The 27,865-nt window shown below is 33.4% G+C and overlaps 1 protein-coding gene across 1 annotated transcript in view; it reads left to right on the top strand.

The window, feature by feature from the left end:
* The window catches only part of LOC119609926 (mucin-17), a 68,891-nt gene extending 41,295 nt beyond the window's left edge, over nucleotides 1–27,596 (top strand). The window contains exons 2-6 of the mRNA XM_037964961.1: nucleotides 8,331–8,369; nucleotides 15,799–15,996; nucleotides 16,094–16,348; nucleotides 16,408–26,461; nucleotides 26,553–27,596. Coding sequence (XP_037820889.1) covers nucleotides 8,331–8,369; nucleotides 15,799–15,996; nucleotides 16,094–16,348; nucleotides 16,408–26,461; nucleotides 26,553–26,655 — 10,649 coding nt within the window. The 3' untranslated portion in view covers nucleotides 26,656–27,596. The remainder of the gene's footprint in view (nucleotides 1–8,330; nucleotides 8,370–15,798; nucleotides 15,997–16,093; nucleotides 16,349–16,407; nucleotides 26,462–26,552) is intronic.
* The last annotated feature ends 269 nt before the right edge of the window (nucleotides 27,597–27,865 follow it).

Here is a 27,865-nt window from a genome sequence, read left to right as displayed (position 1 = left end):
TATATTAATGGGAAAATTTCAAACAGCAAAGCTTTTTTCATAAAGCTTTAGCTTATTATGTATATACTTTGAAAAAGGAAGGATATATAAAAAGCTTTGGGTGGTATAAAATAATGAACTATTGGATCATTTAATCAAAACTTTCTAGATTTAAAAAATCTTGATCTGCATCGAAATTTAAATTTCTTACAAAACTTTGATCCACATCATTTCACAACATTAATTCCAAAATATTCCCTAAAATTGGCATACAAATTTGTATTAATCTCTATGACCTTTCTAAAAAAACTCTAAAAATATACTTTTTTCATCTAAAAACCCCCAAAAAGCAGTCAATTAAATCAAATATTAACCACTAGACGTCCATTAAAATTGAAAACAAACAATTGTTATATAAAAATAACTGGCGGCCCAAAGGAACAATAAAATTAAAGAAAATAAAAACAATTTAATATATACTACTACGCATCCCGAAATCTAGAAATAAACACCATGAACTTGGCCGAAAACTTAAAGGCAAACATTTAAAACATAAAAACCATGTTACTGTAACTTCTACTAGAACTATGTAACAACCAACATATGTTGTATGCAACATACACCTTTTTGCTATAGCCAAAATAACAACAAATTTCCAGATACACAAGATGACAATGCTCATATAGAAGCTGGGTTGAACCCAGCCAAGGCTGCTCACATAACTGGAAAACAAATGGCATTACAAAAACTCTTAAGAAGGAAAATCAACCAACAAAGAAACGAAAAAAAAAAGCTAAGCTTTCAACACAACTACGCCTTTATGCACACACAAGTCTAAGGAAGAAGTCTGTCGGCACAACAGCTAATACTTGTTAAACGAACTAAAGGGGGTGTGGTTGCATGCTAACAGTCAACAACTACACCTTGGTGGAAATAGAAAATCATTTGGCAACCTATTTAGTAAAATGTGCGGTTAGCAAATAAATAAATATGAACAGCAAACGAATGCACAGGAGGATCAGTTAACAAGTCGCAACAAAACACACATTTAGCCAGTTGTTGTTGATAGTACTGGGCCATGGATGCTGTAGAAATATGAAGTATTTTTTTTTTTTTTTTGCTTCTAAATGGGTTAAAAAATATGAGTAGTAAATGTTTTTATGTGTAGCAATTTTAACCCAACAAATGTTTTTAAGATCAGTAATAAATACTCTCTCATAATAGTTTTCTTAGCATGATTTTATTGTGTAACAAAAACTTATCGTCAAGGACCATAATTTTCAAGAATTCGAGAGGTTTATTGCGATATCTGCAATTAATTAGGAGCCTATTTTCCAGCTTATTGACAGCTTAATTGTTAATTCTCAGATCATTAATGAAAACGGTTTCCTAGAAGTTTTCTCATTATGATTTTATTGAGTAACAAAAATTGATTGTCAATGAGCAAGGATTTGAAGAATTTGAGAGATTTATTGAGAAAATTGATTGCTTAACTTAAATGAGCTTAACGAATTAAGAGCCAAATCTAAATTCATTGATCACCTATTATTCTGCTTATTGACAGTTTTACTGGGAAATATTTTTTGAAAATGGGTACCTAACGAATTAGGAGCCCAATTGATCTTCCATTGATCTACCACTCATTTCATTGATCTTTTCCGTAAGATTTTAAGATCAGTAATGAAAACTGTATTCAAATAATAGATAAACTTACAAGAATGATTTAAGTGATTTATTGAGAAAATTGATTGCTTACATAACTTTATTGAGGAAGATGAATTGGGAGCCAAATCTGGGCTCAAATTACCGCACACCTAATCAAACAAGCTTTCGTATCGAAACCACATACCGATATCGAAATAAAGTTTAATACAAGATCACGTATTGTAGTCTCATAAGTCTCCATATTGACTGTTTTATATTTAATTTTGATTTTTTTTTTTATTGAGTAACAAAAATAAATTGCCAGTTATAAAATAACCGGTTTAAAATTTGCACAAATTGGATACTTCAGATATAGCTCTTGCGTATTTTTTGGACTATTTCCAGCATTCTGTAATTATTAGGTTAGGTTGATAGGATAATGTATCTACATCAAATCCGAAGAAATGCACCTAGGCCATATTGGGCCTGTTGTATGCTCCTTTTCATGGAAAATGTTTGTTGGTGAAAACAAAATGTATTATCGTCCGATGTTCAGAAATTCAGCTTCCTGGATGTAAATCCTCAAAATTTTCCAATCAGTGTTCGTGAGGGATATTATATCCGGAATAATATCACTCCCAAGAAAGTGCTCCAGAATTTCACTGTCCTCTCTACATGCTCTACATTCGTCTGAATCCTCATGTCCAATTTTGTATAGGTACCATCATACTAACCTCAGACTTGTTCATTTTGAGGAGGGTTCTACCCTAACGAAGATCTTCTCCTCCTGCTCTTCCTCTGTAATTGTTAATACATACATATATAATAACTGTTTTTATTTTTAAATATATCACTGGGATTTCCATTAAGAAACACACATCTTAATAGGTATTCTTAGTAAAACAAATGTATGTAACGTTAAATTCTTGTTAAAATGCGTTTGTAATGCTTTACATGTTTGTGGTACAAAGAAAATGCATTTGCGCCAGTAGTTTAAAGTTTATGAACAACAACAAAAATATGATGCCACTTTAAGCATGAACAAAAACTATAAACTATATAATATATAAAATAAGTTAACCCTTAAAAGCTGTGGGATTTACATTCATATTTATAGAAGAAATGTATTTAACCTATTGAAATTATAGCTGCTAATTCCTAGGACTCAGCAGACAACTTCTAGACCATTTATGAAAATCTAGGCACTAAAGTTTCGATTTTTTCCTGTTACCTACTTACGCATAATATGGTCTTCTTAAGCAAATGCTTGTATCATGGTATTTGAATGCATTTTTAATCGTGTGGTAAAATTGTCTTTTGTGCCACCATTATTTATGACTTTTTCAAAGATGCTCGCCGTTGTTTCATTCTTTGTTGCAAGCAAAGATGATGACGATGGCGGTAAGGTTATATAGTTGGTGGTAAAACTATTCCATTTTTATCGGCCTTCTCTTTATGCTTTTGTCGTTTAGCGAAAACATTCAGCGAAAATTTAACGTTATTTACTTTTTTTTTTTTCAAGATATTGATAAGCTTCTAATTTATGAGGGTACTTTTACAATGACAACAAATACATACATATTTGCGTTTTTTTTTTTTTTTGTATGTGTGCCTAAAAGAATTTCAATTTAATGTTGGCCATAAGAAACAATCCTTTATGTGTCATTAGACAAAAAAAAAATAAATGTCATAAAGTTTTAATATCTTTATAGGAAGTGGGACAAACATTTGTTTAAAACTGCTTACATACAGTTGTTATTTGAGCCTTTTAGAGTGGAGTATATGACATTTAGAATATGTTTGTCAAGAATAACCTTTAGTTAGATACATATGTATAATGGTTCAAAATCTTCAAGGGATTTTTGAACTTTAAATAAAGAAATAACGGAAATCTCTTTAAACTGGAAGCTTTCAATAAAAATGCTTTATTTACAAATTAATATTTTTATCATTTAAGTGTTTTAATGATCAGTTGCAGTCATTTTTTCATTATTACCGGAAATATATACACAAATCCTTAAAACTTTTACATAATAAACATATTACTTCATTAAATATTTAATTTTCACGTTCAAAATCTAAAAGGATACCTTCAAAAGTCGTTACCTTACCACATGACAGGTGATGTTGATCATTTTAATTACTTCAAAATAATGATCAACATGTTAGGAACTTTAAAACCACGCTAAAATTTCGACAAACCTACCATAACACATAGAAAAAACATCGATTATAATGAACATGTATAAATAAGAAACCAAGAAAATAATATTTTCCAAAAATTAAACATTTTAATGAAGAGAAACAAAAAAGCTCAGCAAACAATTGCAATAAAAATTCGAGAACAGAACAAACCTAAAAACAACCACAACACTGACATGTATCATAAAATAGTAAGTAATAGATCCACATGCAACAGAACATAAAACAAGAAAACGACGAAAAAAAATAATACATAAAAATAGATGTGGCTAAAAAGAAATATAGAAGAGCAAAAAAAGAACGTCATAAAAAAGTGTTCTACTACTTATGTAGTATATTTGTGCTCATATAATGGCCGCTTGGTTGGAGTAGTAAAAATTCTAACTGTAAAAGCAAAAAACCATAAAAAAATTATAATAACATACATAAGAGAGTATATATGGATCTGTTGTATATCTCGGCATATATATTTCGTTTGCCAACACAATCATCAGTTGGAATATGCAAAAAGATACACAGATACCAGCAGCTAAAACAAAGTCTTTTCCAAAGAACACAAAAGAAACGTTCCCAAAGCTGACAGAAATATTAGCAAAAGAAAAAAAAACTCTCTTCTTTTTAACAAATTAAGATCAAATACTGATCTTGTTTTGTTAAGTAGTAATTTATGGTGTGGTTTCTTGGGATATTCATTATTTCAAAAAAAAAAAAAAATAAAACACAATTCTCACTAAAATAGTTCTTTATTTTTAATGATTGATGCAATGAGGCATGTATTGACATAATATAACTTCAAGCGGTAACTACTTATATTTAGAATAATAAGTCAATTTATACACGCAATAATTAGAAAATGCATAAATCTCTTAATTGCTTTCGAATAAATTTGTCACACAGAACTTTGAATGGTTGTGAAATCTCAAGTAGTTCGGCGGAACAGAACTACCAACCACTTTGGGTTACCCTTAGCCACCGGCTATCCAGATTACTAGCTATTTTAACATTGGATTGTGCTACAAGGTCTGGGAGATGGGCTGGTGAGTCATCAAATAAGTTCACATAAAGCAATTCCGCTTATGCCCTACAAAGAAGTCACACATAACTTTGAATGGTTGAAAAATCTCAAGTAGTTTGGCGGGACAGAACTAAAAACCACTTTGGGTTACCCTTAGCCACCGACTATCCAAATTACTAGCTATTTTAACATGTGCCTGTCCTACAAGTTCTGCTACAAAGAAGTCAATCGCCAATCCATAGATTACCATGATACTGCCAGAAAGCTTGTCCAAAGGAGTTTATGCATGGAAATGAATTTTGCTTAAGTTCTTTTTTTCAGTGTCCACTCCCATGATTACTTGAGGACTGTAAAATGACGGCTGTCTTCACTCTCGTTCACGTAAAGCATTTCGGCTTATGTCCTATAAAAAGAAGTCAATCGCCACTCCATAGATTACCAAGAAACAGTCAGAAGGCTTGTTCAAATTGCAATGAACTTTTTGCTTAAGTTTGTTTTTCAGTGTCCACTCTCATGATTACTTGAGGACTATAAAGTAACGGCAGTCTTTACTCTCGTAAAACTCCATTCTAACCAACCAGATGTTTAGACGTTAGTGTAAATAACTGTTATTCTCGGATACATTGACTCTTTGTCGATCAGCTATATGATTACTTAAGACAACATCTATTTCCATGGTTTTATTGAGCAACAAAACTAGATTGGCAGTTATAATTTTAAAGAGTAATCAAAATTGATTATCTTTAAGAATTATTGAACTCTTTTACAATATCGTTTCAGTTGTATTAATTACGAATAATTTATTGAGTAACAAAAATTGATTGCCAACCAGTTTTGTAAAAACCGGTTTTAAAAACGATTAAACTAATCCTTACGATTATTTGTTTAACAAATTCTTTTAGGTAATTTTTAACATTTAAATAAATATGGTTTTATATATATACACATTTTACTCACTAACCCAAATCACTTTAAATAATAAAATTTCCTACATTCCCTTTTAAAGTGTTAATTAATGAAATAGTTAAGCTTTGCATAGTTAAGCTTTGCAGTTTTTATTTAATTAACTCTTAAATTGAAGTAATGTTTAAAGTGACAAGGAAGTATTATACTTTTTTTATATCGGCCATATAACAAATATTTTAACAATTGTGTTAGAGAGAACCACCTTCTATAAAAAGAATAAAACTGATCATAATGATGGTGATTGTTATGTGTTTGAGTGTATAAAAGTAAAGACGGAAGGAACGACAGACGGAAAATAAATAAAATCAAATAGTAGTCTTAGCCTTAGTTGAGGAAGATCATTATAACGATCGCCAGCAACATCATGATGATCATGTTTGGCGTTTTTTTTTTGTACATATTGTATTTTTAGCCTAGACAAAATACTGGGAAAAAAGTGTGTGTATATTTGTTTTAAAGGCAAATATTAAGTTTAGTTGTAATACGGTGTTTGCGCGTGCTCTTTTGTTTTGGTTAGATGAGACACAGACCCGTGGTGAAACATTACAACTAACAAGCCCAGTATTGTGTCTTCTGTTCGGTTAATGGGTAGTTAGTTAGTTGGTGGCGTAGTCTTAGTTCTATTTCTTATATTTTTTAGCCATAACAGACAACAAATGCAACAATGCTGCAGATTTTTTTATGGTTATATGTTGTGCTACAACAGCAATTGCAGCTAAGGTCAATCAACTTATTTAGTTGACTACTAAGCAGTCAGTGTGTGTGTGTTGAAATGTGGCCATAGAAATCTTAAATTTTATTTTACAATTGAGATTTCTAAAACAAATTGTTTCATCTGCTTATATTAGGGATATAATCTGTGTAACTGCAAATATTTCCCATCATAAGATCCATAAAACATAAAAAATATCGTACTACAAGTGTTAAAAAGTTCTTGTAACCTAAAAGACATACTGACAGCCAGCCAACTGAAACATAATTTGTCAAATCATTTATGTTGAATGTATAACAACAGTCTTGTGAACAAGATGTTGTAGTAATGTTTTTTTTTTTTCCAAACATCAATTACAATAGAACTCGTTGTAGTTGTAACAAATTGTGAGAATTTCAAATCTGTGATATGATACAAATAATATGAATAGTTAAAAGTAAAGAGTTCATTTCTTCTAAGCATTTCATTTAACTGACTGCCTACTCATATTGTCAGTTGTTGGATTTGTTTTAAAACTACACAAAAAAGAACTGAAATCATAAAGACAGTAAGAAAAAATTTTAACACGCAAGCCAGATCAAGTTTAAGAGATATGAAAACAATTTGAATAAGAATTTTAAGCAATTTGTTTAAACGAAATTGCACTGCCTGGTGTGGTGAGTAGGCATATTTTATAGGACGAGGGAGAAAAGTTTCATTAAATTAATGTAATTTTTGTGTGATTTTAAAGTAATATTACATTAAGTTTGGCTGAAACTAACATGAAATAGTAATTAGGGATTTTAACTGTTTATTTAATGGAAAATGTAACTAGTTTTTGATTTGTACTAAAAGCAATAATTTTCACTACTATTTTTAGCATTTAAATATATAGCAGATTTTAATGTTATATGTGTAACAACAAATTCTTTTCTAATTTCTTTTATATAAAATTTAAATCTTTTAAATTTATTTCTATTCCTTTGGAAAAAATTAAAGAAATACAGACATAAAACTCTTTATTTAACAGTCACGCAATGACAAACGGCGACGTCCAAGTTAGAGAGTACATACGATACGACTAAAAGAAAGAATGAAGACGACAACAACAACAACAGCAACGTTGTCGGACGACTTGTTTAACTTGATCATTATTTTGATCATGTGAATTAAATGTTTAAAATGCATTAATTTCCTGTACGTATGTAGGTATTGTACCTGTAACTGACATCGCATCGTATTGCATCTCGGATCGTAGTAATGTTACAACAAGTATCTTTTCGCATACTATCGCACATCTTCTTTAATGTGTCTACGATGATGATGGTATGAAATACATTTTATAGTAACGAACGCGTGCTAAGTATGCAAAAATGAAGATGTTCTTCAAGTTTTCTTCTGCTGCTTTTATTGTGAAATGTAGTTTAAAATTCTTGCCTCTAACAAATTGGTCATTAGATTAAAAAAGAAAAGAAAAATACTAAGAACAAGAAGAAGAAAGTCAGTGCTAAAAGAATCTAGTAACAAAATTGTACTGTCTTTACGTCGTCCAAGATTTTTAACTAGAGATTATGGAGTTTTTTTTACATTTTTCGGTATAAAAGAACCAGAAACGGTGGTTTGTTTCTTTACTTTGCAAAGAAACAATTTATTGTTGGACATTTTGTTGCAAGCAACAAGATAATTTACGTTTCTGCTATTTTTAGTAGCTGCAAAAACAGACGTTTTGTTAATTTATTAGTAGTTTGTTGTTAAAAGAAATTAATTTTGTTTTTTTTTAAGATTTTTTCGCTAACATTTTAATTAATTTTTGTTCGTTTTTTCTTATTACAGCTCCTTTACAAGATTACACAGAAATTCAACAATATACTGGTAAGTGTGTCTAATTTGTATTATTTTTTAAAAATTCTACATTTGGTTATGTAAAATTGTAGACGATTTTGCAATTATTATAAGTATTAGGTTTGTTTGGAAAATATGTTAAAGAAAGCTGCCCAAAAATATGCTTTACTTTTTTTTGTATATAATGTAATAAAGAAAAGTCATTATCCCAATTGATAAGCTGATGTTACACTACTCCTAGTCCTATAAATTACAGTATTTATTACTGCCAGATACTTTTCATTTGGTTTTTATTAGTCACAAGAGCAATTATATTAGTTATAGGGAGCCCAAAAGTATGCTTTACCTAATAAATACACTTATGCCTAAAGCTATGCAAAGGAATTTCTAAAAATATCTTATTTATATAAAACACACGATAGTTTTATAAATAAACCAAATTTAACACTCCCTAAACAATATACATAAATTGTTGAAAAATTGTCTACATACATATATTAAAACCACATGCAACTTGTTGCATGTACATACTAGTACGACAATTCTTATGTTACATAATAATTCTTCCATATTTTTTTGTTGCTAGTACTCGGTACATGATTACCGGAAATTTATGATGACTACCTTCTGCTGAAACATGGCAGACATGAGTTTTTTTTTTTGTCTGCCACCAGTTGTTGCCAGTCAGTTTATTATTAGAGTTTGTGAAATGTAAAAGACCTGTTGCATAGTTAATGTTTTTATTCCTTGCAATTCTCTTTAGAATTTTAAGTGTGGGGTTTAGAATAAATCCTTTTATTACATTCATGTTTCAAGATTAATGCAAAAATTACCTGATATCCACGATTTTTGCATACGAATAACTATAACTACAGCTGAGTTTATATAGCGCTTTAACAACCTAAGGACCGTTACTATAAAGTTGGATTAAACACAAAAAGGAAATTGTTCATAAAAAATTATAATTGCCTTAAACAAATTTTCATTGGGGAGAAGAGATTATTGTGAAGTGTATGTTAAGCAAAATGTTAGAGCTTATACCGGTTAATTATAGGGATCCGAAGAGTTTGTTTAGAAATAGAAAACTTACTTTTTGTGTTATATTTTGTTAGTAATTTCAAGTAAATTTATTAAGTTTGTGCTTAAATTTCCCTGTCAGTTAATAACTTTCAGATTTATTTTAATTTGTTTAAAAATTATTTCTTTTTAAATTAACTATTACTTTTTATTATAATAAATTAATTTAATTATGAGAAACTTTATTATAATTGTTATTACAACACTGATAAAAATAATTTTATTTTGAAAATATAAAAGAATTATACAAGTTTAAGCACGGAAATCAAACGAACAAGCGATATTTTTCGAAGGACCATAGGCATGCTTATGAAGGACCATAGGCATGCTTATGAGCCTAAAAGTATACTGGAGTTTCTAAACAGAGAGGAAAAGATAGAGAGAGAATAGTTTAAAATCGTTGCTAAAGGATAGGTAAAGCAACTTTTTCTGCTCTTTAAAAAAATTTTCAAAACAGAAGTACAAATCATTTTAATAAGAACTTATAATTAAATTATTAATAATTATTTAACACATCCAACACCTTGAACTTTGACTTTACAAAAGAATGGCTAGCACAATCAAATTTTCAATTCTTTTAAAATAATTATTTCTCAAAATTCTCCCACAAAGTTAATAATCTAAAACAAAACATGGAGCGATTCACTCATACCCACCAACAATTTAGCACAAATTGGCAAAGATAAAACAGACAATAAAAAATTGATATAAATAACTTTATAACAAAACTTTAAATATATATAAACGCCCATATAACAAACTACCTGTCTGTCTGTCTTCCTTCTTCTAAATAATGAGGTGTTAAATAAGCAATTAAATGTTAAACATGAGAAAACAAAATCACGTTTTGCGGGAGTTAAATCGCACCCAAACACTTTGATCACCCCTTAACAATATATAATTTGAAAAACAAATTATAAAACAGTAGCTTAGCAAATAAAACAAGTTGTCATAATATTATCACAACAACAATATTAAAAAACATTTAAATATGCATAAAATTCAATGTTAGAAAGATGTGAATTAAGAGAATTACAATTAAGGCGTTAAGCGACAAGCGTTTATTCACAGATAATAAATCAAATTAAAACTACTTACTATATCAGCGTGACTTGTAGCAAAAGATCTTATCACTTTAATGATTCAAATATAAAAAAAAACCTTTACACTAACTACTAAGAACTAGTTACGGTACTAGTTTTGTGTTAATTAGCTTTCATTGAGGAATAACACTGCTCGTAGTGTAACGCCTAAAATGTAATTGATTCCATGTTTGACTTAATTACTCAAGAATTTTTAAATAAATGAGTATTTTTTCATGAAAGTTAATTGAAACAAGTGAGAGTGTTATATTAGGCTATAACGAATTTTATATACCCTTTACTATAGTTAATAAAAATATTTTTTATAATTTTTAAAATCTTTGTAAATATTTTAAAAAATGTTTAGCACAAAATGTTGATCATATCTCCGTTATTTATGGGCCTAGTTTATAGATTATAAATAAAAAGCTTCACGTAGAGTTATTCAAAATATCAATCCCGAATATATCAGGGGCCTTTACAGAGACAGACTCAAGGATATCGATAAATTGAATTCACTATTTATAAAAAATCAGAATATAAGTATAATGCTAAACTTATGTATACCCTACTCATTATGGACAGGGGAGGGGCTATGAACATCTCATAAATTAGTTCAAGTCTATTCTCATGTAAAAAAAAGTATATAGAACAAAAACGTGCTTAAGATGTGCAAAATGATTAATTGATTGATTAAAAAGAATGTGACACAAATTTCTTTAAAGAAAACAAAACCTGAAGTAGTTCAAGTTAATATAAATAAAACGGGGAAAAAAGAAAACGTTTAAATTCCCCTAACATACATACAAACTGATAACATAATCAACACGTTTGGGATATTAACTATAATTTAATATAAAAATTGGTAGTAAGGTATTTATTTAAAAGTTTTTTATTTTACTCGCCTCTAAATGCACGTGCTGCTATTAAATGCATTATGCTGCTATCGGCAGCAGTCAGCGGCTATATAGACTGTTTGGCTGTTGTGTGTCAATTTATTTTTGTTTTTTGTTAACATGCGTATAGTAATCGTCCATAAGAGGCCCATTAGTCATTAAAGAGCCTAAACGAAATAACATCAAGTATTAATTTACTGTGACTACTTAACTATAATATACATACGTATGTATGTAAGTACGATTATACACTTGTTTGACACCAACTACATAAATAAATGCTGAGTTTGTTGTATGATGTCTTTATTATGTTCATGGTATAACTTAAATTTATATTAACGTTGTTGTTGTTGTTGTTTTTGTTGCTGTAGTTTATTAGCCAAATTAATGTGGCATTAAATCTCTTAAGGTTTATTTGCTGTTGTTGTTGAGGCCTAGCAAGTGAGTGTCCAGTAATTACAGTGGTTAAAAAGTTCAGAAATTTTTAACAAATCATATTTTTTCCAATGGTCTAAGCTACCTAACATGCTTAAAATCTAAACTTTGATTTAAGTCCAAAAGGTTGCAAAGCTCTCAAACTGTATTAAAGAGCATGCAACAAATCTGTACTGCCTTAAAGTTGCTTAAATCCGATATATTGGATAAACTATAAACATCTTAGAATGTTTAAAAAGTTGAGAACATTATGGCAAATCTATTTAGTAACTCATATTCTTCAAACGTTCTCAACTACCTTAAGACAGAAATTTTGATTTGAGTCCAACAGGTTGCATAAGTTCGATAAACTACCTGTCAAACAAATCCTTACTACCTCAAAGTCTACCATCTACAAAGTCTAATATGTAGCATGTGTTCAAAACTCCAGTTATAAGCTATAGTAACATAAAGTTCCATAACTTCAAACTTCAGCCAGTGATCTCAAACTACTTGAAGTTACATCAAACCAGTTTACATACATTATATACGTTCCCACGACAACATCACTCCGGAACGACCCGAGTCATACTCTGCCCCAGGAATGAACTATAGGTCAAACTGTTACAACAACACACATTATACACATATCTAGCAACTATCTAGTAACCATAACTATTAAATACTTTTTCAACAGATTGTTATAGTAATCTCTAAGGTTCTCTTCCAATCCTGTCGTACTGCCTAAAGTTTCATCAAACAAGCTAATAAACATTTTTATTATATTTTTCTAATCCTTTCAAACTTTAAGTTCCATCAAACAAAGTTAAACCTTTTTATAATTTGCTTGAAATATTTCTAAAAACTCCAGTTATCTATTTGATAAATTCCAAACTTTGTACATCCTTTCAAACTACATAAAGTTGCATCAAACAAGCTTACAACCATTTGCACTGTGTAGCACTTTTAAATGTGGATTATATAAATCCAATTACTTATTCAGTTCCATCAATTTCATAGCTTTCAACATATTCCAATCCTTTCAAACTAAATACTTTAAGTTGCATCAAACAAGCTTACAACCTTTTTTTAATAAATATGTATAAATTTCAGTTTTTTTTTCCAAATCTTTACCACTGTCCCTGAATATCCACAAACACCTCTGCTACAACTGCTGTCACCAGCATTTAGTCTCATAGGAAATTGTTGCGGCAAAAAAACTACACCAATTGTGATATAGCGAATTTTAGATTAAGTCACATAGTAGTAGTCTCTAGTTACTCATAATATTTTATGATTATGAACGAGTATTTAACAAAAAAAAAAAAACAACACTTGCAATAATATAAATAATATTAACACTGATGTTGTAAATGTCGTATTGTTTTGTACACAAAGTAGCCGTTTATAATGTCATTATCTTGTCTGTATTTCTATCTCTCCGACCAAAGCCAACAACAGACCAACAACCATTCAACCGACAAGCCATCCATTCATTCATTTATTTATTTATCCACATCTATCCATTCAATTATTAAATTATAATGTAGAAGTTTGGGGGGGCTTAAAAACATTGCATAGTCGTTGTTTTAAACACGTTCCAGCTTAATTTAACCATTATCTATAATTATTTGTAATTTTGTTTGTAATTATTTGTACAATTTGTCACTTTTACACGGAAAAACAATTGTGGTATTATGTTTATTTGTTTTTGTTTGTGGTCATACACTTGTTTCGTATAGAACATTTTACAATGGAATGGATACTATGATTTACAAACAAAAGGTTATTTTTTGATGAGATTAAGATGTATTAAGTTGTCATTTAAAATATTAAAACATTTTTAGTTTGGTTTTTATAAATTTACATTAACTGAAGCATGTTATTTAAATTAATTACTGACAATAAGTAGAACATTTAACCTTTCAGTTTATAATAGTAATAAGTATAATGTAATTAAAAAAAGGTTAAATATGATGAAATCATTGTCATTGGGAAAATAAGGACTTGGAACAAGTGGCAAAGTATTAAAATGTTTAAATTATGTTGGAAAGACAATAGTTTGATACCACTGAAATAAGTTTGAACTCAAATTTTTGATAAATAACTGCATACAATATATGAAGCAGTGTTATATGTACTTAGAAACATAAATCAGTTGCATAGAAGTTCCCATTCGAATTGAATTTAGTTCGTTTGCAACTTCAAACTTTATTTAGAAGTTTAAAACAGTCGAAAGCTGTTTGATACAACTTAATGTAGTTTGAACTTGACCAGTACTTTAAAATTAGCCGTTTGATACAATTCAATACTGTTGAATGATTGATAAATACCACAAAATTGTTAATGATTGGCGGCTGCGAATCAAACCCTGCATTTGCCTGCACCATTACTACTTTCTCATTAAACATATTTCTTAAATAAATTTTCTAAGCATATTTTCAATATAACTAAATACTTATTGCCTTGAACTATTTCTATTTCTACTTGGGGGAAAAAAATACTTTACAATTTCCATGTATTTTTATTGCATTGATAATCATTAGTATGGAAAAGTATCTCCCACTTATAATTAAAACTATACACTTTTATCAAGGTAAAATATATATATCTTTGTACCTTTAATAACAAATTAAGGTTAAGTGCATGAGAATCATCCTATAAAAACAAAAAATAAAATAGAAACGCAAAAACTAAACTAGAACATAATAAATATTATGCAAGTAGGTAGAGAAGTACAACATTGATGAGATACAGATACAAATGGTAGTAAAAAAAAATAATAAAAACACTGGCAGACACTTACAATAATGATTAACCTTTCCATGATGATGAAGATATATGTACATGAGTTTGTAATTGTAAAAAATGGATTCAAAAACATGCGAATTTATTTGAGAATTATTTTTCTATAAATAAAACATGAAATGGCAAAAAAATAATAAAAATTGAAAATCTTCATTATGACAAGAAAAATAGCTTTAAATTTAGAATAAATTAAAAGGGATTTAAATATTTGCATAAATTCACTACTACTTCAGCTTAGCTATCTTTGAGCTCCTAATTAAGGTGTAAAGAATAAACTAGTTTGATGCAACCTAAAGTAGTTTGATTGAAATTAGTATCCCTTTAACTAGTTAACCCTTTATAGAACCTTGTAACATATCTGATCCTTAATAATGTTTTAAACAGCTGATTTCTGAAAATTATACCTATTTGAATTATACTAAAGTTAAAGTTTAATAACAGGATCATGGATTATTTTTCGGTTTCTCTACTCTGTTAGCAGAAGACCTCTAAATCGTTTGACATATCAAACACATATTCATTATATGATGTCAAAAATATAAATAAATCAACAGCCAACAATTGAATGCATTTATTTGAGAAGAATGAATAGTAGAAAACAAAAAAAGATTGCATGTTTTAGATCAACTATAGAACACAATAAAGGTTACGGAGTTAGAATATCAAATTTGAATGAAACAAACAAAAAAAATAAAGAAAAATCTAACATGATTGTCTCATTATTGTATGAAAACATTTTTCCTTCAACTTCTATAACATTGTCTTCTTAATCAACCAACTTATTCGCTGTTCTAACATAAACAATTTGAGTATTCCAAAACGAATGCTTCAAATAGCTATAATTTTCCACCAAACTATTAGTGTAATATGAAAAACAAATATTTGCAACTAATATTTTTATAATGGTAGTTAAAAGGAAAGCAAAAAAAAAAAAACAGATTATGTTATTAACCATTAGGAAGAAGAATAAGCCCCGCGTATACATGTGGTATTAAGTCGACTTGAAATCATATAGAAAAGAATACATACTTAACTTTTTAAGGCAATTTACATAACCAAGTCAAGCAACAAATTTATTCTAAATTTGCTTACTATGGACTAGCAATTTGTACTTACTTCCTGAGTATTTCTATTATAAAACTTATTTCATTTTATATGCTTTTGTTGATTTTTTTGTTGCAGAAGGCTGCTACTACAACTACAATCATTACAATGAAGGCGATAGAATCATGACAAATGAGCCCTGTTTGAATTGTACGTGCCACAATAAGATGCTCATGTGCTATTTGCGTGTATGTCCGTTCACCAAGCCCATTGGACATGATTGCATAGTGGAGAAACGTGAGGATCAATGTTGTCCAATCATTACATGTCCCGAAGGTGAGTATTGTTAACTAAAGAAAATTACTTTATTTTATAATTTACAACGTTATCTCCATTTTTTTTCTCTTTTCCTTTTTCTTTCTAACGCCTGCAGTTCCTGTCGATGTTGCTCATATTGCTCCCGCACCTGGCACAGAATTGAGTTTCCCTGAGAAGTTTGGCTGCAGTATTGATGGTAAATTCTATTTGGAAGGTGCTCAAGTTCCATCAAATCCCAACAAACCTTGTGAACTTTGTTACTGTATTAAGAATCGTACCTCCTGTTTAATGCAAGAATGTACATTGCACATTGATGGCTGCACTCCAATTTATAATAAGGGTTCTTGCTGTCCTGTACGCTACAATTGCGGTAAATATTTTTTCTTATTTTACTTAAAAACAATAATACATTTTTTTTTATTTTCTTAGACCACGAAAACGATGTACTCGAATTGGAGGATCATTCTACCACAACTGAAGCTACTACTACCACAACCACTGAACGTCCAACTACAGGTTTCATTCTTACCAGCACCATGTCTCCCTCTGTTTCAACCGATTGTGTTCATAATGGTGAATTATATGCTGATGGTGCTCGCATTGCTGGCGAAACTGCTTGTGAAAACTGTTATTGTATGCGTGGTGATATCATTTGTGCAGTTCAAGAATGTCATATGCCTATGCTTAATGATAATGGTAAATCATGCCACGCTTTGCCCGCTGCTGAAGGTGAATGTTGCCCCAGCAATTATGTTTGCGAAGACGACACTGCCACAACACAGATTATTGAAGCTACTACCTTGCCTTATGGTAGCCTCGATGAAAATGAAAAGATTACTACTGCCGCTCCAGTCAAGGATCTTCATAGTGCCATACCCGAAGAAGATTTGCAATTGCAAACTCATATCGACGAAGAAGAGACTGCAACTAAGGTCCCCTCAACTGAAGGTGAATCAGAAGAAAAAGAAGATGCTACAGAAGCTGGCATTATCGGCAAACCAACTGATCAACCAATTACCGCCACTGAAGATCATAAAAAACAAGACGATACCGAACAAGAATCCGTTACTAAAGTTTCTGATGAAGCCGAAGCAACAACTGTATCATCGACAGATGTCAAACCTATTGAAGGTGAAGAATTTGTTACTACTGCTCCAATTAGTGCTGATGAATTACCTGATCATCAAATTACCACTACTGAGGATCAAGAAAAACATGAAGGTGTTGAAGAAGAATCCGTTACTAAGGTTTCTGATGAAACTGAAGCAACAACTGTATCTTCGACATATGTCAAACCAACAGAAGGTGATGAGTCTGTTACCACAGCTCCAACTAGCGCTGATGAATTACCAGAATCATCAACTGAATTGTCCGTTGGTGCTGAAGATGAAAGTAAAACTGAATCATCCGAAGAAATCGTTACTAAATCACCCACTCAAGAAGAAGAAGAAGAACATGCTGGTGAAGAAGCAGTTACTAAAGTTCCTATTGCTGCTGATGAAATCTCTACTGACGCTACTGCTAGTGGTGAAGAATATGCTACCGAAACATCTGAAGAAGGCAAACCTGAACACGAAGAATCCGTTACCAAGATACCTGCGGTTGATGCTGTAGAAAGTCAATCTTCTACAGAAGTCACTCCAAGTGAAGAAGTATCCGAAGAATCCACTGAATCCTCTGATAAAGTTAAACCTGTTGCCGGAGAAGAACTTGTTACAATGGTTCCTACTCTTGGTGATGAAGGTATCTCGACCGAATCCGTTACAGAAGCTGGTGAGAAAATTGTCACTGAAGCTACTATTGCTGGCGAAGAAGAACACAAGCCCGTTGATACTGATGACTCTGCAACTAAAGCTCCTTTGGATATGGAACATGCAACAGAGACAATCGAAGAAGCAGCCACCAAAACTCCATTTGCTGTTGGACAACAACATGATGAGTTCGCTACAGAAGCTCCTGTTCAATCATCGGAAGATCAATCTACAGAAATTTCTGGTGAAGAAGCCGATGAAGTATCTACTAAAGCTCCCACAGCTGAAGAAGAAACACTATCAATTGCTAGTAAACCCGAAGAACAAGAATCACATATCACAGAAGAAGAGGGTGTCGCCACAACCCCAGCTCCTGGCAAAGATATTATCGAAGATGAGCAATTATCTACGGAAGAACCCAAAAAGGATGTTAAACCAGAAGAAGAAGAAAAAGAACAACAAGAAGCTGTTACAATGTTACCTACAACAGGACAAGAACCGGCCGAAGAAACTAAACCCCATGGCGAAGAAGAATCTTCTTCCGAAACCTCGGTTGAATCTGAAGAAGCTGAAATGGTTACTAAACTTCCTGTTACTTCTGATGAAGGTCAACTATCTGCAACTACAGCTCCTGAAGTTGAAGAAGAAAAAGATGATAAGGAACCAACTCAAGCTCCAGTTGATATTGGCTCTGCATCTACTGAAGAAGAAATTGAAAGCTCCACCGAAGTGTCGGAAGAAGCATCTGGTGAAGGAAAACCAATTGCCACTGATGAAGAACAAATTGATATTACCACAGCTCCTACCAAATCTGAAGAAGACCACACTACCATTCCTTCAGCAGAAGATAAACCTGTACTTGCTGACGAATTAGGCAGTGGCGACCATACTGACGAAGAACTGTCCGAAGCTGTTGTTCCCACTACTGAAGCTGTAACTTCCATTCCTCTATCACAAGAAGAATATGCCACGGCTAAACCATTCACACCAACAGAAGGTGAAGGAGACTCCACCTCTGAAGTATCTGAAGAATCAGCAGAATCTGAAGAAGATACTAAACTTATGGATCTTACTACAGTTAAACCTTCTGTTTCCGATGTCACAACATCTGCTGAGGAAATCAAGGTGGATCAAGAACAATTGGATATTACTACAACCAAGCCAGCTGTTACCGAAGTTACAACATCTGCTGCTGAAGTTTCCGAAGGCATCTCTGAAGAAGAAAAGGAAACAGCTACCAAAATACCTTCAGAAGAAGAAATTTCCTTCAGTACCAGTACTCCAATTAAGATTAATGATGAAGATAAAACCGAAGAAGAATCACCCGCCGAAGATAAAATTGATATTACCACAATGGCTACATCACTTGAAGAAAAACTTCCAACAGAAGGAACTATTGAAGTTGATTCCGAAGCTTCCATTTCGAGCACTCCTAGTGCTGTTGGTGAATCTGAAGAAACAAGTGGTGAAGACGATACACATAAACTCGAAAGTACTGAAGAATCTCTTGAATCAGAAGAAGTTACCACCCACAAAACTATTGAAGAAGCTGACCAACAAACTACATCAACACCAACTGTTGACATTATTACAGAAGGAGAAGAAGATCAACACAAAGTTATGCCTGAAACAAGTGATCACAAAGTTGAAGAAACAACTGGAATTACAGATAGTCCAATGGTCATTATTGAAGACATGTCAGCCTTTACGACACCAGAACCAAATGCTCAAGAAGATATTAGAAAAGAAACCGAAACTGAGGAAGTTGCACCAACTGCTACCGAAGAACCTTCAATTGATGAAGAATCTTCAACATCCACCACAATTAAACCAATTGTCGAAGCAACAGTTGTTGAAGAAATGCCAGATATGCAATTGCCTTCAGTTATTCCAGGTGAAGGAGATTGTTTGGTTGGACAGAAAACTTATGAAAACAATACCATTGTTCCTACTTCTGACGAATGTGAAATTGTATGCAAATGTGTTAGCAGCATTGTTACTTGTGAGCGCGTTAAATGCGATATTCCTGAAAATGTCGAACAATGCAAATTGGATGAAACTAGTACTAACAAGTGCTGTCCTTCATACATTTGCGATGTTGACGGTTTACCTCCTAAGAGTGAAGATAGCATTGAATCAGTTGAAGAAGATGAGGATGAAGAAACTCAATACACAACTACCGCAGCTCCTCACAAACTCCCTGTACAACCAACTGTTGAAGAAGCCGATACTGAAAAATCTGAAACTACTAGCATTAAACCTTCTTTAGCATCTGAAGGTGTTAGTATTCCTGAAATTGAAATGCCTGTCGCTAGTACTGAAGAACCAATGTCACATGTTAAGGACGAAGAAGAATTTGAGCAACAGACTATTAAAACTCCTATTGAAACTATGGCTGAGGACAAAAAAGATATTATTGCTGAAGATGAGACACCTACTACACCAGCCGCTGTTGTCGAGGATATTGTTGTACCCCAATCAATGGCACCAGTTGAAACGTCTGAACAAGAACCACAAGAGATTGTTACTGAAAAGGCTCCAGTTGAGACAGCAGAGAAGGAAACTGCTCCAGAGCACCCTGTTGACCAACAGAAATCAGAAGAAGAATTGGACGAACATACTACATTCGCACATGGTCTCGTCGAATCCACAACAGATTCTATTGCACATGTCCCAAGTGATGAAAAAGAAGAAAGTGAAACTCAAACTACACCAGCAGTACCTTCATCTGATGAATATCATACTGTTAAACCAATTGAAGAAGACAAAAAAGAACAACCTGAAACTCAAACATTGCCTACCTCATCAACAGAAGAAGAAGCTGCCGTTACCGAAGATATTGCAGAAGAACCTGCAGCTCATACTTCTGCTCCTTCTGTGCCATTATCCGAGGAAGAAAAAGAAACACAAACTTCTCTTCCATCCCTTTCATCCGAAGATGACAAAGAGACAGAAACACAAACTGCTCTTCCATCCCTTTCATCCGAAGAGGACAAAGAGTCATCTGAAGAGACAGAAGAAACACATACTGTTCTTCCCATTGAATCTCACGAAGAAATCGAACCATCCAAAGAATCAGAAACTCAAACTGCCTATCCAATGGCTGGCGATGAAGTTCACACATTGGCACCATCTGTTGAAGAAACATCATCTGAAAAACAAGAAGAAATTGCGGGTACTGAAACTACAACACCAGCTAAAGATACTGAATTCCCAACTGTGTCTACTGAATCTGCTGAAAAGGAGCACTCTGCTGAAGATTCAAGCGAAGATATTTCAGAATTCACAACTGCTGCACCAATTAAGGATCTCGATGCAGAAACCGAAGAAGAAGATATTACTCGTACAACAGCTGTTCCTTCAATCGATGACTCTGAAGAATATACAACATCTACTACTGAAAAACCATCTGAGGAAATCGAAGATCACACTATTTCTTCAGAAGTTAAGGATCATACTGATGCTGCATTATTGGATGAAGTTGCTTCAACAAGCACTTCTGTCCCAGAAGGACAAAAAGAAGACCATACCGATGCTATACCATTCGAAGACGATATGTCATCCACTGCTCTGCCATCCGTATTTGATAAGGAAGAAGTTCATACAATTGCTCCACCCACAGAAGATGAAACTGAAACTGTTAAACCTACTGAAGAAGAAGAATCAGTCGAACAAGAATTCGATCGCACTACTGTTGCTTCCGAAACTATCGATGAAGCACCTGTGGAATATACTGTTGCTCCAATTGTTCTTGATGAACATGAGGAAACATCTGAAGAATCCGGTGCTCAAGGTTCCACTCCTGTAGTTCCTATTAGCGAATCTCAAGAAGATGAACAACCTGATACCCAAACCTCAATTACTGCCTCAGAAGAACATACTTTTGCTCCATCTTCTGAAGAATCAGTTGAAGAAGACAAAGAAAAGGAAACTCAAACTACAGCTGTTCCAACCTTTGATGACGAATCTTCAATTCAAACTACACCTTCAGGCACTGATATTGCCACAGAAAAACCAATTGACTTCGAAACTAAAATTGATACATCATCGTCAGTTCCTTCAATGGATGAAGTACATACTGATGTTCCATCTCACGATGTTATTGAAGATATATCCGCCACTACAGCCGCTTCCCCTGTTGATAAGATTGATGAACACAAAGAATTGGCAGAGGACCACACAATTGCTTCGTCTACAGATGTTTCTATAGAAGAACAAACTGAGTCCGATGAAGAAGAAATCACAAGTGCACCAGTTGAAAAGGTCACCGAATCCACAGAAGAAAAAACTACCATACCCTCTATTGAAGATGTTAAAGGTGAATTGGAACCATCTTTGGCTCATACTGTGGCTCCTTCAGTTGAAGGAGAAGAATCAGTTACCAAATCTCCTAGCGCTTCAGATGAATATTCACCAGAAGATATTGAACATATGACACACGGACCATTCACATCAGATGAAACAACTTCTGAAGTTATTTCTTCTGAAGAGGATATGAAAGAAGACGAACTTTCGGTTTCTGAAGCCGAAAAAGAGAAACCTACAAGTGCTATCGATGAATCAACCACAGTTGCACCAGCCGTGGAAATTGAAGTTCAAAGTACTCATACTCCAGTTAAACAACCATCATTGGATCTATCTGAAGAAGCATCTGGAGAATCTATTGAATCTGAAGAAGAAATTGGCACTGAGCCTACCAAGATCCAACATATTGGCGAATTTGTTACTGAACGTGTGGAAGAAGCTACCTCTATACCGACAGTTCAATCCATCAGTGAGGAAGAAGATAAAGAAGCTTCTGGAGAGGAAGGTGAAGAAATCGAAACTGGCACTGAAACACATGAACCAGCTGTTGAACATGAAGTTGAATTGTTTGTTACCACAGAGCATGCCGAGCAGCCCGCTGTTGATGTATCCACTGATAAATTATCAGATGAAGAAATTACTTCAGCTGTTACAAAAGCTCCTCTTGCAGATGAAGAATCTGCAACTAAAACACCTATTTCATCCGAAGATGATTCCGTTCAGAAAACAGAAGAAGATGTTATTCCAAGTGTCACCAAAGCTCCTATGGCAGAACTTGAAGATGTCACCACTCAACTTCCTGCAGAATATGATAATGAAAATGTTACAGTTGAACAAGAAGAACAACAAGACATTCTATCTGTTACTAAAGCTCCTGTATCTGATGAACATATTGAACATGTTACTGCTCAACAACCAGAAAGCGAAGAAGAAATGGAATTGGGTGAACATGTTACAACTGAAGTGTCCAAGGAAGAAGTATTAACTGAAGGTGTTTCATCTGAACAACCCGGAGCTCCAGATATGGAATATGTTACTAAAGCTCCAATTGCTGGCGACAAGATTGAAAGTGAAGAAGACTTTTCAACTGTTACCAAAACTCCTATGGATATTGAAGCTGTTACCGATAAACAGGTTGAAGAACAAGACATACTCGATGTCACTAAAGCTCCTGTTTCTGATGAGGAAATTGAATCAGTTACCTTTAAACTTCCTGAAGAGGAAAGTGTATCTGACGTCACGAAATCGCCATTGGAATCTGAAGAAGTCGAACATGTTACTGCTCAAGAATCTGAAGAACAAGATGTTGAACCTTCTGTCACTAAAGCTCCTTTGGCTGCCGATGAAATTGAACATGTTACTGCTCAAGCTGTCGATATTGAAGATATTGATTCCATTACTGTCAAGCAACCAGAACTTGAAGAAGATATTTCTGCCTTTACTCAAGCTTCTGTTATTCCTGAAGATATCGAAACAGTTACAGATAAATTACATGGAGAAGAAGAATCAGAGAGTACGGAAGATATTGAAAGTCCAACTACAAAATTACCAACGCAAGCTGATGAAATTTCTGAAGTTACTGTTTCTCACATTCCCTCAGAAGATGTTGAACATACAACTGCTTCACATACTGAAGAAGAACTTGCTGGCCAGGACATTGAAACTTCTACGGCTGAACAACCTGCTGATCACGACATATTATCTGTTACCTCAATTGAAGATATTGATATGGCTACAACTAAACCGTCGGAAGAAAGCTCAGAAACTTTAGATATCACTAAAGTACCCGAAACATTGGAAGATACCGATGCTACTACTTCTAAATTCCCAGTTCATGTCGATGAAATCTCCGATGTTTCAGTTACTGAAAAACCAACATCTGACGATGAGAAAGAAATTGAAGACGATGCTGATAAGACTGAAGAATATACAACTCAAGTACCTGCAGTCGCTGAGCAAGAAGTACATGAAGCTACAACTGCCAAATTACCCGAACTGGCTGAACATATTACTGAATTACCAACTAGAGATATTGAATCAGATCTGGAATCTCATGATCAAGTTACTGAAATGCCCGTTGTTACTGAGGTATCAACTGATAAAATGCCTGAACTTACTGAACAAGAGTCTGAATTGCCAACTAGTGTTACTGAATCCGAAGAAGGCGAGTCTCATGAAGAACCAACTGAAGTTCCCATGGGCGCTGAAGTATCAACAGACAAAGTCGCTGAATTACCAGCAAAGGATACTAAATCAGATGAAGAATCTCAGGAAGTATCTACCGAATTGCCAGTTTCCGCTGAAAAATTGCCAGAACTTTTCGAGCATGTTACCGAATTACCAACTAAGCACGATGTTTCAGAAGAAGAGGAATCCCAAGCTACTGAATTACCTATGGGTGGTCATGTATCGTTTGATGAACTACCAGAACATGTTACTGAGTTACCAACAAAAGGTGTTGAATCCCATGAAGCAACCACTGATTTACCTGTGTTCACTGAAGAATCTACTGACAAATTGCCTGAACATGACGTTGAATTACCTACTAAAGACACAGAGCCAGAAGAAGAGGATCAATTACATGAACAAGGAACTGAATCGCCTATTGATGCTCATGTTTCAACCGACAAATTACCCGAACACATCACAGAATTGCCCACCAAAGATATCGAAACTGATGAAGAATCCCATGAACAAGCATCAGAGTTGCCTGTCAGCGGTGAAGTGGTCACTGATAAATTATCTGAGCATGTCACAGAATTGCCTATGGTCGCTGAAGTATCTACTGACAAATTGTCTGAACATGATGCTGAATTACCAACTGAAGTCACAGAGTCAGAAGAAGAGGATGAATCACATGAACAAGCCTCCGAATTGCCTATCGATGCACATGTTTCAACCGACAAATTACCCGAACATATCACAGAATTACCAACCAAAGATATCGAATCTGATGAAGAGTCCCATGAACAAGCTACTGAATTGCCTGTCAGCGGTGAAGTGGTCACTGATAAATTATCTGAACATGTCACAGAATTACCAACTAAAGATATCGAATCGGAAGAGGAATCTGGTGAACATGCTACTGAATTGCCTGTCAGCGCCGAAGTGGTCACTGATAAATTATCTGAACATGTCACAGAATTACCAACTAAAGATATCGAATCGGAAGAGGAATCTGGTGAACATGCTACTGAATTGCCTGTCTCCACTGAAGATAAATTACCAGAATTGCCAACTAAAGACACTGAATCAGAAGAAGAAGAATCTCTCGAACAAGCCACTGTATTACCCGTCGATGTTCATATTACAACTGACAAATTCCCCGAATATGTCACCGAATTGCCAACCAAAGATGTTGAATCTGGAGAAGAAGTTCATGAACAAGCAACTGAGGCGCCTGTTTCCGCTGAAGTATCCACCGATAAACTACCAGAACATATCACTGAAATACCATCTAAAGATGTTGAGTCTGAAGAAGAATCTCATGAAGAAGCAACTGAATTGCCTGCTATTTCTCCAGTGTCAACAGACAAGTTACCTGAGATTGCAGAACATGTCACTGAATTACCAACTAAAGATGTTGAATCAGGAGTTGAAGGTCATGAGGATACCACTGAATTACCTTTGGTCGCACATGAAGCTTCTACACTTGGACAAGCTGTTGAACAATCCACAGAAAGTGCACCCAAAGAAGAAGAATCTGCTGAAGAAACCTCAACTGAAGCGGCTGAAGATATTAGCTCAGTTAAACTGCAACCAGCAACAACAGTACATCCCCTATTCCAACATCATACAACATTGCCTTCAGTTGCTATCGATAGTCGAATTGATGACACTAGTTCTCACACTACCCCAGTTCCTACCAAGGAAGAAGAAACATACACCACACCCACAACAACAACAACAGTTAGCAGTTCCACATCAGAACCAGTCACCACATCTGCTCCACACTATCAACCACAACCACCAATTTATGGTCAACCACCACAATATGGTCCCACACAATACGAAGACGAATACACTGATGAAGACGAGGGTGAAGTCTTTGGTCCTGGTACTTGTCGTTATGGTGGCAAACTTTATGTATCTGCCCAACAAATACCCCGTGATGATCCTTGCGACTTCTGTTTCTGCTTCCGCAGCGATATCATCTGTTTGCAACAATCTTGTCCACCACCAATTGCCGGTTGTCACGAAGAACCCATTTCCGGTTTCTGTTGTCCCCGCTACGAATGTCCGGTTTCCATGGCAACCGTACTCAATATTACAACAAGTACCACAACGACAAGTACCACTTTACCACCTCATTTCCTACATCACTCTTATGGAAATAATGTACAACGTAATGGTTGCCTCATCAATGGCAGATCGTATAGAGTGGGTGAGAAGATTGAATCAACAAGTGGTCCATGCATTAATTGCACGTAAGTATTGGAGGTTTTAAAAATAACATTAGTATTTGTAAAATATTAAATATTTTGTCTTCTACTTCTTTTTTTACTTGACTTTGATCAGATGCGGCGGTGATGGTAAAATGAAATGTGATCCCCAGGCTTGTGTTCCTGAACCTACCATGCAACAAGTAATGGCTGTTGTAGCGGCTGGTCGCAAAAGATGAACCCCTAGCCATGCTAATTTAAACTAATTATTAAATTTTTTTTATATAAATTAAGATTAATACAGTTACAAAACAAAAATTCCTTACCATTACAACCCTTCCACTTACCCGTTTTCCAACACAACTACACCAAATCAACTGCGAAAATAACACTATTTTCCTCACTCACTAATATAATAACGACCAACGACTTGAACAAGTTTTAACGGAAAACAATCACAATTTTTGAATGAAATTTTAATCAACAATTAACTGTTAGAAAATAGGTGCCAATATTTAAAGCGGACATACGATTTTTAGACTCCCTGTTTTATTCAAACCATTGAGATGCAAATTTAATAATTACGAATGAATTAGCTTATTTGAAGCAACCAGTGATATTGTACTGTATACATAGTATAGGTGCAATTAATTAAGTGAACACGAAAAAACAAAACAAAAAAAAAACAAAAACGCACACAAAAATTTATATACACTCGAAGAAATTATATACACGAAAGGAAAAACGTTTTACTTTGACATAGAAAAGATAGAAAACTTTCCAATTTTTTCTGTCAAAATTTAGCACTCTTAGTATGATTAGGAAGATAGAATCCCCAGACTTGTAACATGGTTTTTTGTTCAACTGCCCATGGAAAACAACAGGAAACTTTAGATAAATCGTTACATTCAAGAGACTCAACAAACCGCGCTTTCTCTAAAGTTTCTATAGATTCCCGTGGCCACAGCAGCAAGAAATAGTGTTATGACGATTAGGATGTAAGGATTCACCAATTAATTTTCTTTATTTTTATTGTATTCCCTTTATAGTATCCCCTCTCCCCCTATAAATTTTTATAAGCTAATCCCTTTTGATACCTAAATATAAGTTTCTATTTTATAAATTATTTAATTAATATTTTTATACATAAAACAAACAAAAAAATAACAAATGAAATGATGAAAAGAATAAGAATGAAAAAAATTGTTGCTTCTAGTCTTCTCTTTTTTTTAAATATAAAAGAGCAACAACAAAAATTATTATACATTTAAAATCAATTTTATAATTTCCTTAAAGTAACGAAACTAACGAACAAAAACACATTTCAACTATGTATTTAACTACGTTTTTAATTACATTTTAACTACGTTTTTATTTTATTTTTAACAAATGAAATAGTTAATAACAAATAAACAGAATGTATGATTAATGAACGTAAAGTGAAATATT

The sequence above is a fragment of the Lucilia sericata genome, unplaced genomic scaffold (assembly GCF_015586225.1).
Source record: "Lucilia sericata isolate MDLA Ls3-8-SP2 unplaced genomic scaffold, ASM1558622v1 Contig001086F_arrow, whole genome shotgun sequence".
In the NCBI taxonomy this organism is placed as follows: Eukaryota; Metazoa; Arthropoda; class Insecta; order Diptera; family Calliphoridae; genus Lucilia; species Lucilia sericata.
Note: the sequence above shows the minus strand (reverse complement) of the source record. Positions and strands in the feature narration are given on the sequence as shown.